The sequence below is a fragment of the Polyergus mexicanus genome, unplaced genomic scaffold, assembly GCF_030449975.1.
Source record: "Polyergus mexicanus isolate NDT 795.1 unplaced genomic scaffold, iyPolMexi1.0 SCAF_19, whole genome shotgun sequence".
Taxonomy (NCBI): domain Eukaryota; kingdom Metazoa; phylum Arthropoda; class Insecta; order Hymenoptera; family Formicidae; genus Polyergus; species Polyergus mexicanus.
The window spans coordinates 1511277-1526195 of record NW_027223339.1 but is presented as its reverse complement, the minus strand read 5'-3'; the positions used below and the strand labels follow the sequence as shown (position 1 = coordinate 1526195).

At 33.7% G+C, this 14919-nt stretch overlaps 2 protein-coding genes across 2 annotated transcripts; both read left to right on the top strand.

The window, feature by feature from the left end:
- Positions 1-494: 494 nt before the first annotated feature.
- On the top strand, positions 495-3976 carry LOC138941596 (IQ motif and ubiquitin-like domain-containing protein). Its single transcript, XM_070311425.1, has 6 exons — positions 495-718; positions 955-1176; positions 1824-2368; positions 2688-2876; positions 3316-3694; positions 3850-3976. Exons 1-6 carry the CDS (start codon positions 495-497, stop codon positions 3974-3976), a joined length of 1686 nt encoding a protein of 561 aa, XP_070167526.1.
- A 5715-nt stretch (positions 3977-9691) lies between these two features.
- Positions 9692-12218, top strand: LOC138941595 (IQ motif and ubiquitin-like domain-containing protein). Its single transcript, XM_070311424.1, has 4 exons — positions 9692-10038; positions 10328-11013; positions 11265-11767; positions 12054-12218. Exons 1-4 carry the CDS (start codon positions 9692-9694, stop codon positions 12216-12218), a joined length of 1701 nt encoding a protein of 566 aa, XP_070167525.1.
- Positions 12219-14919: the final 2701 nt, after the last annotated feature.

Here is a 14919-nt window from a genome sequence, read left to right as displayed (position 1 = left end):
AGTTGATGTGAGCTGTAAATATATTATGCAATATAGAAAGTGATACAATCTCAAATATAGACACTTTTTTTCGCATACCATTTTAGTGATATGGCTGTGAAAAAATTATTTTGATTTATAGTACTAGAAGAAAAAATTTACATTTCTTTTTTCTGATATCATATAATCAAAATAATTATGATAAAAGAGAAAGTAAATATAGAAGTCTTGAGCGTTTTTTTTTTAATTTTAAACAAAACAATAAAAAACCGCTTGATTTATTTTTCTATATGTATTTATCCTATCATATTGATATAATGACATATGTCAATGAAATATAAAATATCGTATCTCAAGTCTTCGATAAATAATATAGATACGATTAATATCGTAATCAGAAAGTGTATTTATTTAAAAGAGATTAAAATATGTTTATGACGCCATATCTGTTTATGAAAGTTATATCGATTTAAATAAAAGAAAAAAGGAGAACCATTTAGAAATCTTCATTTAAAATGGCCTTATCGGTTGAAATAAAAAAACAAAGGATTCTCAAACCTTATCTGGGTGGGTGGCGACACAAAATTACCGGGATAAAATACTTAAACGCAGCTTCTCAAAGTGGACCTCTGCCAAAGCAGGTATCATGGAAGAATACATGCAGCAGAGCGGTTCAATGTGTGCAAACGAAGAACGGAGTAGCACAATCCTTACGTCATTGTGCAACGCAAATGTGGCGGTATTAAATAAATTTATAAGTCTCTTACCTATACAAGTGAAGTATTTGCATCTTAGTAGTAGCAGTATTGCATCTACATAATTGTGCAAATACTAGTATTTTAAAAACGAAAGATTACAATATAAAAATATATTTGAAGAGACTTATATTATTAAAGAAACAAAACATATATATAAATATATGTAATATATAACAGATAAATTGTGTGAACTGACAATTTTACATCGTTAATTTAGAGATGACTGCTATATACCTAACGAGGAGGATAAATATAGGATTGTCAAGCCATATAAAAGCTATGTCAAAGTACAGTCTTATTTAGATAGGCACGCTCGTATAATTCAGAGAAATTACCGAGCATACAGATTAATGAAATACATCAAGGAATGCGCGCAAACTTATCGCAACATACTCGAAAAATGCAACAAATACGAGGAAGAGAAAACTATTGCATACGAGTAATTCAGATAATTTTTTATTTTGAAAGAGAATAATTTCTTGAAACTCAAACACACATACGATAATCTTCTCTTCATATTCTCTCTCTTTCTATCTTAATTGTATTTATAAACTACAAGTAATTTTGAGAAAATAATTAATAATTGGAATATAAATATTGATTCTATTTCAGGTTTCTATGCAGTCTTATAAGCTTGTACAGAATACCTTAGATTCTTTGCTTTTTTTCATTACGTATCTTTTTCGCACAATTTGAATTCGACTTTTCTCAGCAAAAGCCTAATTTATTCTGAAATATCTGCTGTTCAGCTTCAAATTAAAATTTTGTTAAAGCATATATTTACTTATTTACGAAATTAGAGAAAAAGAATAAATTTTTGCTAAGAAAATATCTGTTTTAGCTGTTTCGTCATTCATGAAAGAATTCTTTCGAGTTATGCATTTTGAAAAATATTAGAGCCAGAAAAGTATGTTACATAAGAAAAATTTTGTGCAATTTGCCGAATATGATCAAAGCAATTTTCTCTCTATATAGAAGATCTTTTCACGCCCGATATAAGTTTGTGCACAACACTTTCGAAGATGTTCGAGCGATTTCACCCCACACTCCTTATATATACGCCGTATCGTATCTCTTTTTTTACAGAATGCGACATAAACGGAACATTCTTCGCCAAACTTATCCACGATCGAGGGCTGACTTTGACATGCTCTATAGCCTGATTGAAAGATGGAGATCCGACTGTATGAAGAACATAAAATCGCGATTGTTCAAAAGCGGGCAGCGTGCCGAGAATTACAGAATTCTAGAAAAGACGGTGGAAATGTTCAATCATGTCGACAAACATAAACAAGCTATCAAAAGCTTGTATAGGAAACAAAGAGCTCTCAGATTTTTGACGTTGAATTGTAAATCGATACGATGGACCGGTTACAAGGGTAAACCCGTAGAGATGATCACTATGAAAATTCAAAAGGCTCGGGAGTTCAAAGAACTCTATAACGCATTGAGTAACCGCAATATTAGTTCAGAGGAACGGATAAAATTATTAATAATGTTAAAAAGATTGCTCGAATCACACAATTGTATCGAAGCTTTTGATTTGATCTCTTTATTAGATCAAGAGATCGCATTGCAGAATCGAAAGATCGAGGGTTTATCGCTCGATTATTTAAATGAAAGGATAATACGTAAGATATATGAATTTGTTAATGTCCCAAAGTAATACTGATAATAATAGTAAAAATAGAGAAATAATATGCGAATCATACAAATATTAATAATATGTCATATGTTCAAACTTTATCGACGATAAATACAATATGAAAGAAATATAAAAATATATAAATATAAGATAAATAAATAATTATTAAATTTTATGTTGAATAAAATTAGATGATAAATTTAAATGTTACTTCTTATTTTTTTAAGTTGTATTTATCGCTGATTGCATATATTAAATTGCAATATTATATAACTTTTACATATTATATATAATATGTCTTATAGACGCTTACTTAAATTTTGTGAGCATGTATAGCACGTGTGGCTGTAAATGTGTCGATGCAAATTCTAAAGATAACGAATTACGAGAACCTTTCGAAACAAGAATGAAATTTTGTCGGAATTGCTTAAAATTACTTCCTTTCCATAGATTTTTATCACATACGAGAATGAAGAAGCTATCAGTTTGTATCAGTAAGTGTCTTAAGTAGCAGAAGTAGCCATTTTGACGTTACTTTGATGTCAAATTAGGTCAAAACAATGTCAAAAAGACTTTTGCTATCTGGGATGTAACGATAACATAGGTTCATATTTTATAATATTTGTAACAATTTATTGATCTATTGATCATTAATCTATAATTTATTTCTTATTTTGATTAAGTAAAATATTCTTTTACTAAGGAAATATTTTAATTTTCTTATATAATTCCTGTTGTTTCAATTTTTTATCTATTTTATCATACTCTATTGTATTTTGAGGGGAAAAAATGAGAAAATCGCAACTTTTTTCAAAAGTTGAACCTTCTGTTTAACTACATATACTAATCAAATTTTTTTTTTTTAATTTTGATCAATTCTTTCTTATGTATAAACATACATTTTGAAAATAATTAGTTAAATATTTCTTTAAGGTTGCAGTTCTCTAGCTCGGCGTAATATTGCGCATGTTGATTACGATTCTTACATGTTTATATTAAATTGTGTGCGAGCTGAGGAAGAACGTCAGAGATCGACTTCCGTTTTGGCGTTTATGATGCAGGAACACGATATTTATCATTTAGTTAATCATATTTGGCACGGTCGATCAGCGATTAGCAAAATTAAAGATCTCTTTGTTCTGAGATTGATCAGATATGAAAAGGATGTCGAATGGGCGCCTTGGAATTGTATCCTTCTTACAGAGGACGAAGCCGAAGTACATTATCGCATTCATGATCTCACTACGGTATACTCGAAGCACTTGATAAACCAGATCAATTTGAAACATCAGATTGCAAAGAATTATTTCAAGTATGTGAGAATACAATACTTTTATCCATTTTTGCATTTCCTTGAACACAATATAAAAATCTCTGGATGTATTTAAATTATGTGTAAATGATATATATATATATATATTTGAAGAATGATTTTATTCTTATTTCTTATGTTTTTGGTATTTCCAGACAATTGACAATTTTTGAGAAAAATTTCCGAGAATCTTGTCGCTATTCTAATATTCAAAGTGGAATACAATATAAACCACCGTTAACTGTAGAAAACTATGATCCATCTAAAAAATATAAACAATGACAAGAAATTATGTTACATAATGTTTTGTGAGAATAAACACCAATTAAATTCCTTCGCAACGAATTTCTTGATTGTTTCAGTTTTGATTCATCGAATAATTGCTATTATATATCGATGTGACCATCGGTTTAATAAATCTTTGTTACGTAACACTTTCATTCTTTCGCATTGCAATCGGATTTTATTGTATTTTATTTGCGCAAATATTCGAATAATAGTGCGGTTTGTTTACATATATATTTGCAAACAGGAAACGAGTAAAATGCACTAACAATGGGATAAAAACTTGTAAAAATTTGACGCATTTGTTCAAGCATATTATAGTTTATTTGGATGCTGTAATAAATTTAATATTTTTTTATAAATTAATCTAATGTATATACATGTAAAGATGCGTAAGAAAGAAAGAGAGAAAGATAAGAATTATGAGAGACAAGAATTATTAAGAGAATAAAATTTAAATTATTAAAAAATTTTTAATATACAAATTTTGTTAACAAAATTCTTTTAATATTTCTAATACTTCACTCGTGCGCATGTTTTTGAGACTTTATTCCTTGTACAATACTTCCCATCGGCAACGAATGCAATATGCTTCGTATGGATTTTTTTTCGCTACCTGATAGTCAGTGAAAGTATAATAATACGCTTGCGAGTGGATCCTGGCATCCGCGGGCTTGACATTACAAAAAATTGCCAAATACATAATCTCTGGAATAAGAATTCCAACATATTGTCGTAAACAAAAGGATTGCATTACATATTTCTCCGTTCTTTAAAACCGGTTTAAACTCGCATTAAACAAATAAAATTATTTACGTTAAGTTTTTTACTGCGTATTAATTTCTTCAATATTTGAACTGTCAAATTGAATAGTAATAATTTTTTTCTGAATATATACGTGTTTTTTAAAAATTTATTATTTTTTCATATAAAATATATGATACGCACATTCATGACTTAAAAAAATATATTAATATTATTTAAAAAGAATATTTTTTCACATTCTAAATGTGTATATCGTATGTATCTTTTAACAGTTAAAAAGCGCTGAGTTCTTTTAATCGATATTGTTCAAGTCTCTAGAGAAATAGCAAAAAAGGTTTTATGTCTTATATGCAACGTTATCTCGAATGTTAGGCAATATGATACAAACGTAACTAGTGATAATGAAAGCTTTTACGTAAGAAACGTACACGGATAGCGATCGGTGGTCGGTTTTTGCACTGTAAAAGCTATTGCGCGTAACGGGATATATAAATTGTTCGCTATTCTAGAATCGGCATTCGCTATCCCGTATCACTTTATCGCCGTAACACAATCTGGCTTATACTTGCATTGCAAATATCAGCCGCGCTATCCTTAATTGGTTGCGAGAGTGAATAATGGAAACCGATTCATGTTCGATGCACTTAGAACAAAAATAAAATAAAATAATATAAATAAACAAAAGTTTTCGAACTCTGAAAAATAAGTTTGAATATTAGGATCTATTTAAAAATTTAGTTGAATTTGATATATATTAATTGAATACGCGTTCTCTTTTTCTATCCCTTTTTTATGATGCACAATACGAGAGAAAGGTCTGAGAAAAGTGTTGGAATCCGCAATTCGAAAGCGTATCAGATATGATATACTTGAGATTTTAAGATGCATGTTTGGTTACTACATACACATCGTATAGAAAACGCTGAAAGCGAAGATGTATGAATGCCGTTGAAAATTCTCTGCGCCGCGGCGCATAATGTCCGCCACATACCAATCTGAATTCATATCCGTCATGGGGGCTTTTGAGAAAGAAACATAAAATCGAAAAATAATGGACAAGAAAGGGCTTTTGACCGATCGACCAAGCACGTTGCCAGTAGCAACGTTGGATTTAAGACTCTGAGCTTTCACAGGTGCCGCGTTGCGGCATCCTGTACATGAGGGTAGTAGTACCTAGGTCGCATTAAAAGCCGCTCTTCGACGCGATCTACTTAGATCGCAAATGTCAAAATTTGATCGACGATGCGCATTACTTTGCACGCCAACTCGGTTTAATCCTACTAAATCGTTCAATTTTTCCGCGATAAAAGCGTTTCTCCGGCTTATAATAGCGATAACTGCAGTTTTAATAAGTCATAAAAATCGTATTAAAATTATAGAGAAAGAGAGATAATTATTATAAAAAATATCTCAAGATTATATGAATTCGATATCAAAATCTCAATAAAATTATGAAGTGTATGCTCGTGATATCATGCAGCAACAAGATGTTTCGAGTTGTCCTCGGTAAGTCTCTTGGTAATAAATTTTTTTTTCTACAACTACTGATGATATATTTACATAAGAGTTATTTTAAGAGTTTCACATAAATTCTGGAAAAATCAATATAAACGTTCTTTGTAATAATGGGCGTTGCAGCTGTATCGACGAAAATACAACGCTATTCAATATTTATGCGCTTCAAGTAATTGCACTGTATGGTAATTAAATCCGATGGATGTAACGATTGTTCGTAATACTTGAATTCATCTTCAATCATCATCGACGCTCTCGTACTTCTTGAGCCTTTAATTAAAAGCGTGCTTTTATAAAAATGTAAAACAAGCGTTTTTCCCTTTGGATTTGCTATTTTTGCATTACTTCCTTTTTACAACGTTCGCTACAAACACGTTTGTTGCTACGAAATTATTCGCGAGCAACGCGATTAATCGACTCGTTTATTTGTCCGTTTATTTCACCATTGCACTATCAAAAATTGATACATTATTTTGCGTTGCGTGTACAATGATTTATCAATCGTTTTATTGGCCTCTCCTTTTTTTCCGTAATATGGCTCGCGTATAAAAAGAAATGGCTGACCAGATTGTTAAAGAAGCATTAGCCTTCGTAATATGAAACCATTTTCCATTCCATCGATTACCAATGTGGGCACGCTGGAAGGCGCCGTACTTCATAAAATTCAGCTTTCCATCACAAAATCCCTCAAACTTCACCAGAGGTACCTTTTCCTTTCACTGTTCCTTTAAGCGCTTTATATCTCCAAATATTTTATATGAAATGTTTCTGAATGAAAATCTTAAATTACATATATATACATTATATATCAATAATGTTTATTATAGCATTTAACATATTAACTAACAATGAAAGTTAATTTAAATATCGAGATATAAAAAATAAATATATTTTTTATTCTTGACTTTTTAATATTGTAAGTGATCAAGATGATTCAAAGTAAATAATTTAATAATTTGCTGGTTTTTACACACGTGAACATTTTGCCTTCCAAAAAATATCGGATAAAAGAATCCATTAAGAGCTACGTAGCCAACTGATTGTTGAAGCAATCTACTCCATAATCTACTTTATTAATGTTCTTTTTCTTTGAAAAAAATAAATAAATAAACAAACAGATTCTTGTACACTCATAGTAAAAGTTCAAAAACAAACTATAACAAAATTCTAACTTACGAGAATTCCAAATGTTCTCAAGTAGACGATCCCTAAGTAATTTATATCACTCGTCCGACAATGGTTTAACTCCTTCATTTATCTCACGATCATTAATCTCCCTTGTCTTATCCATATTTGTCGCGGAGTTTACCGGCAAATTACGCTCCTCGAGAAAGCGCGCACGGATAACTTCCGTCGACGTGGAGGAGAGGAAGGTGTCGCAACGACAAACTTTCTCATACCTGTTTATGTCTAACTTAAAATTCACCTCTGTCCCCCGTCCCCTCTCTCGCCCCCCCTCCCCCGATATCCTTTCCCTTGCATAAATATAACGCGCCCTTCCTCGTGTCTCAGGCGGCGGTCTCACAAAAAGTTTCGCGGCGTGCCGTCTCTTAGCAACATCTCCTCATTTTTTTTCTTCTCGTCTCTCCTCCTATGTTCCGGCATCTCGCGTGTAATTTACAATACATAGAAAAGTATGTCGCATCGCGACCCACATGGTCGCGGGAGAGTATTATATATGTATATACATATATTCCTAGGTGTGGGAGGTCTCCTTCCCCCCCCCCCCCTCCTCCCCCTGGCTTGCTATAAGCGAGCTTGTCGGTGTTATTTTCTGCAAAAATGTCAACTATTTTTTCTCCCTCTTTACATTCATGGTTCTCTCTCTCTTTCATTCCCCAATTCGAGCTTAACATTTTTCATAATTATTGTTCAACTGTCACCATACGTGCTGTTTGCCGAGAGCATTATTCGATAAAAGTTACTTCTCTTGGCCCGGAGCCTTTTCCCCTCTTTAAGTAACTTAGCTGTTTCGTCGAGGTTCCTGAAAGTGTTTTCTTGTTTCACCGCGGCGCGAAAAGAATCTAAATAAGACGCGCTCGTATATCCTTTAGATCTTTGTATTAGTGTTTCTTTTTTTGCTGTGTCGAACAGGATCGAAGGATCAAAGAGCAATAGACATTTGTAAAGTACGCGAAAAAACAGAGGTACATATGTGAAGAGTGTTCAGCAATGAATGTCATATGCAAATTTATACTTCAATTTTAGTGTTACAGGCTTGCAATGAATCATATATATAAAATTCAATGTTTTTTAATATTATATGTTCTTATTAATATTGAAGAGTAGCTTATTTTACTTACAAAACTTGTGAAAGAGAGAAATTTATTAATCCCAGTATACGATTGAGAGAAGAAGATTTCGAGTTCAGAGATACTATGTGCAAGGAATCTGTGAAATAAGAGATCTATAAATCCAAATGTCTAGGAAATGGACGGTCTGCGAAGTCGAAGATCTATAAATTCATGTGTTTGTGGAATAATAGGTCAAGGAGATCAATAGATTCGAAGAAGATTAACACGGTGATGTCAAAAAGCGAAGTTGCAACACGCGAGATTTCAACGAATAGCATCGAGATTTCTGTTTTATATAATCGTAAAGTATATATTATTTAACTTAATTTATATTTATATAGTTTTGCGAAAAAAACGACACACAGAACGATATATTTCGTATAAAGTCAATTGGTATAATAAAAAATTTTTGCGTCTGTATATGCGATTTTAAATTTACCACTTGTAATATAATATAATATTTACGTTTGATAAATAAAATTTAATTAAATATTTTATTTAATTATTTCATTTAAAAAAACTGTTTTTTAAATATGCAATAATATATTATCATATATAATTTCACAAAACCTACGCAAAAGTGAAAAACGTTAGCCGATGCATTAATTTCCACCGCAGCTTGCTGTTCGATCCTTTAAACGAGAAAAAAGTAATTTTCTTTATTGCCACATATTATTGTTATTCCAGTGACAGATCATTGAGCCAATTATCCTTGTGCTATGGATGTTTAAATTCTATCTAAATGAGCCACCATGTCACTGCGACAATGTTAAAGATAAAAGACACCGCGAGTAACAATCATACTAGAAAAAAAGAGCATCTATAGGGAAATAGCTCAGTGAAAACTGAGAATTATAAATAAAAGATTAAAAATAAAATCTTTTTAAAAGCTTTATATCACTTTCATATATTATAATCAGAAATATTTATTAAATATTCTCTTAAATAAAAAACGTTCCATACGTGGTATGATTAGATATTCCTTCATTTCCCATCGTGTTCGTCCACTTGTCGCACGTGGATATTTCTTTTTCTCTCAGTTCTCTCGCTCAGGCTTTTTTTCTCTTAGCTTTCCGATTGAAATCTTTTCCTTGTAAGCGCAGGCGATTAGATTCCGCGAAACAGTCGTTGACGTACTATGGCAGTCGTTGCGAGAATACAGAATCATGATCTCAAGGCGAAGCCATTTCTTGGCGGATGGAGGGACACCGTTACCGGCCTAATCTATCACAATGCCTGCACGCAAACATATGACGGCTGTACAAGAAGAAGCAGAATTACGCAAACCATCACGGTTGTAGACGCGGTCACCGATGTCGTTCACGACCAGGCGGTGCAAGTGGAGTTTTTACCTGATGTGCGCGATAAAATTATTTCATCTGGAATTTCATCCTTTTTAACGACAACAACGGAAGAAGTCAAACCATTACCTCGTCAAGATAACAGCATTCTCGATAGCGTTATTAAAATACAGCAGTGTTATAGGTAATATATTGTATTACACGAGTAATGTAATTTTCGCAAACGCACACGTAATTTAATATTCGAAAGAATGTCCACATTTATATGAAGAACACATACATGTGTGCAGTTTAAGAAAAAATTGTTGTCATCAATTTTAAATTAAACTCTTCTGCGTATTGAAGAATAAAAATAATGGCAAATTAAATAAGCGGGAAAAATCATTAATCTATTTACACAGCTTGATTTGTTAAAATGTACTTTGCGTATCGAGATAAATTAATGAGTTGAAGATCGCAATTATCGTTTACAGGGCTTATCGAGCCAGAGCGGCTAGAGCAAATGCTCTCGAAGTGACTAGCGTCTCTCAACACGACAAGGTGAACATGCTCGGACATTCGCAAACACTATTCGCCTACAACAGCACGGATTATGCAATGCTGAATCGCCGTTCGCCGCGGACGAGCTCTGACTTTGAGTCACTCTACAATCTCGTTGATCGTTGGCGAATTCTCGAGACTGAACAGGCGAATAGCACGCTCGTCGAATCCTCGAGGATCGCCGCTTGCGGCCTGATCCTGTCGAAGGAGATCGAATTGTTGCGCGCGATAGATTCCAAAAAGACCGCCGTCTGTCTCAAATGCGGAGAACGGAAACGACGCAGACTTCTGGATGAATTATCTAAACCCGTTGCCTGGCAGGACAGTCGAGGCCAGCCGATTCTGGTGGACACTCTACGCGTTCAACGAGCCCGTCAGCACAGAAACGTGTACACCTCGCTGGCCAACGAGAATCTGTCCGTTTCGGAACGGATCGATCTACTATGCGATCTAAAACGCGTCACCGGCATGCACACGTGTAACCAATCGCACGAGCTCGTTTATCTGATCAATCAAGAACTAGATTTACTGGCATGTCGAGTAGACACGAGGAGACTCAACTGGCTCAGGAACCGGCTGAAGCTGAGCTTCCTCAAGCTGGCGCGTAACGCTCTGCAAGGTCTTTTAATTTTTTCTGTGCTCTGTTTAGCGCCAGCAATAATGACGATTTTTTATTTTTTATTTTCATTTTTACTTCCTTAGATTTGAGATTTCCTTTCAATTGCGGAGAAATATTGTATTTTTGAAGATTATATTCTTCTTTCTTTCTCGTTCTTTAAGAAAGAGAAAGATGTTTTGTATGTGTTTATAATATATATTTACATTTTCTGCTTTTATTCTTATCCTTTTATCATGTATTATCTTCCTCAGACGACCTCGAGGATGATATGAATAAGTTCGGTTGGTCGGACACCAGCATTACGCGGCTCTGTAGGACCTGCGATAGGCTCTTATCCTTGGAGAAATTTCCCCGTGAACAGCGATTGCGGTCCTCTTCTTGCATCTACTGCACATCTATGAGAACCCGAAGAGGTCCCCGCGTCGTGTACGAGCTTTACGAGAGGATGTTGCGGGAAATCAGACGCTTCGAAGCAAGAATGGGCTGCTATAGCAGTCTGGCCTTCGTGGTCGGGGCCAAAGTCGTTTGCCGTCTGGTGAACGAAGTCTGGCATGGGAAATCCGGTATTTCCGAGTGCGACGATCTCGATCAGCTGATGCTGACTCGCTTCCGACGCGAGCTCGAATGGGCGCCTTGGAATTCTTTATTATTGACAAGGTATGAGGCTGCAATTCATCACAATATCACTGATATCGAGGGATTCTACGATTCAATACTCCTGCAGAAGTTTTGGACAAAGAATCTCCAGGCTAAAGTATACTTTGAATCGATCTCTCAAGCCCGGAGAAATATCGTCACACCATCCTCGATGGAAGATTAATAATGTATTTTTTTTTTTCTTTTAATTAATATGTGCAAAGGAAACAAATATTTTTCAGATTTTAAAGGAAGAGTTTTCAAGAAAGGAAACAAAGATTCAGGTAATCCTCAATTTAATTTTAATCTTGCCATGTCATATCATGTGAGAATATCCCGTTATTACTTTTTGCAAAAAATAGAAAAGTTGACAAAGTTATTGTATTAGTGTACTTTTGTTATAGAAGTTTAATTTCCGACGTAAAGAATACGCCAAGAATATATGTCGGACTTCCACTTGTGACCCGCGCAATCTTTATCCGCCGACGAATGTTTCGGAGCGAGTATGGTACACGTGTTACCACGACGGTTTCGCGAGAGAGGTTGGCAAGTTGAAGGTATCGTCCTAAGCCAATTACCAAGTTGTAGAGAAACGCGCCCATCTCCGGACGTTGGCCGTTCGTCCTGGCGGAAGTTGGGCGTTGGGGAAATACGTTGAGCTCGCATTATAGTCGGGACATTGTTGTTTCTCGCGTTTTCCCGTGTCGCCTTCAAGGCAGGATGTCCTGGTCACGTTGATAGCGCCAGTTAATCGTGTTGCAGTTTATGAGCTAAGTTTCTACGGGAGAAAAGAGCGCAAAGAGCACATCTCGGCTCGAACATTTAAATGTTGTCCACGCGCGAGACTATTGTTGTAACGTATTTCTTGTTTTCTTTAACTTTTATAAGATGATCAGATCAAAAAGTTACCGTGATATCAAGTTTCATGAAGATGATTATGATAACAATATCAATGAAGATAATGAAGAAAAAAATTGTATTAATATAAAATATTTCTTTAAAAATATTTATTTAAATTGAAAACTTTGTATACTGTACCTATCTAAAAAAATGTGTTAAATAATATTAAAATAGTTATTAGTTGAAAGCGAAATAAACGAATTATATTTATATTCTTTGTTGTATATGTGTATAATAATGCATTCAATATAAAATGCGTTTTCTTTTTTTTTTTTTGCTGTATGTTATCATCTCTGTACAAAATAAAATACGTAAAACTGTGAGTTTATAATCTGATATCGTTGAAGACTATTGTTTCAGTGGCGAAATACTGATAAATTAGAAAAGCGACACGCGTCTGTGTGGAAGAACCGTTGGAACGCAAAAATCGCGTCGTATACGGGAAATAAAGTCTTATGGAAAGATCGACGATAAAAACGGTCTCAGCGTAATAAAAGAAATAATAATGCAAAGATGAAGTGTTCGCGCGACAGGCCATTTCATGGCGGTATCCACATGTGATGATGATAATTTTTATTTTTTCGCCTCAAGCGACCATGCGACAGCAAATGCCTCCCCGGAGTAACGTTTAAAACGAAGTTTCTTCGCGATAGCTCGGAAGAAATTCAACTCACGTCAGATATAAAAGTACTCGTGTGTCATATACATGAAAACTCAAAGCTTGGAAAACATGGACGGTTTTTTTTTTCAGCGCCGTCGATAAACAAATTTTGATACGTGTCAAATTATAATATTTGTTAATAAGATTCGAACTTCGAGATGTATGATTTAATATTGAGTGTCCCCAGATGTAGTGATTTTTTTTTTTCATTTACGCGATTTATTTAATTGATAAATAATAGATAATATTTAAAGCTAAAGAATCATAAAAATATAATTTTTTTTATAATATATTTAATATACGCAACCAAAGTTTTTAATCTTAAGCTATATACCAAACTATTATAAGAAACATGCTGTTTTTTGAGCACGCGTTTTCTCGGACACTCTGTATAAGAAAGAGAGAGAGATGGAAGGAGGGAGAGAGGGAGAGAGAAAGAGGGAGAGAACAGGCTATATCGCCAACGGATAATGAACTCCTTTAGCCCGATTCGCGAACGCATACGTTTCATTGGTAATACGCACTAGGTGTAGTCTTTCAATCAGCATTCAGAGCAGTTAACCGCAGATCAACAGATAATCGTATTAACCTGGAAACGCCGCTAATAAGTACACCGTAAGCGATCCACTACGATGAATCCGTCATTGTGGCCGGCTTATAGCTAGTCAATGGACAATCACGGTACTTCCTAATGGATTTGTCGTGATTAAATAGTGGAGGGACACGATACATGGTCGGACGCGCGGTAAGTAGTAAATGGACGTTCGCAGTCAGCCGCGATATAGCGTCACTTAAGTAGTAAGGAAATAGTTTCGATCAGACATGCTCGCAAAGAAGCTCGATCTTATACTCAACTCAAGTATATAGTAAGTATAAATCTCGTCGAATAATTGAATAAATTAATAATTACAATAACGAACATACATGTTGAAGTTATTCTACTATTTTGAATATAAATTTTTTATAATATAATTTTATATTGAAAATTAAGTTTTTTAAAAGAATAACCCCTCCCTTCATTTATATTAAACTTCTTTTCTATTTATATAAGATGCTCCAGAGTCATTATATCACCTACTAATGACGGATTCTTGAATTCATTTGAATATGATTTTTTCCCAGTGAAAACGTCGAGGCATCAATAATTTTCGAGTTACAAGCGATTTAAAAAAAAAAAAAAAAGACTTTTCGTAAACAAAATTTTATGGAGAGTTAAAAGATTACCAAATTTTTAATTTGACATTTAATTACAAAGTTATATGATAGCAAAAATTGGATATTTGCAAAAATAACGACTTTTCTCGACATTTTCGTTGAGGAAAAATCGCCTACGAATGATCTCAAGAATCTATCATTAAAAGAAGACTTGAACAATTTTTTAATTACAATAAATAACTTGAATTAAACTTGTTAATCGCAATGTCTTGATCATGAGACACCCTGTATGTATAAATTAAAAAAAAATAATTGTGTATGAAACATAAGAATTTTAACATGTAAACAAAAATCATTATTCTTGTCATTGTTAAGTTGAAGTTAGTTCGTTTGATTATACATCGATTTGTTAATTCCATCTTTTTCCTCGGGAACGAACATAGATACTTTCGCAGACGATCGCAGAATAGTACGTGCGGCAACTAGACAAGTTGAAGTGATGGTCAGGATTTTATATTGAAATAAGAGTTTCTGAGTTTAAATTACAAAGTATC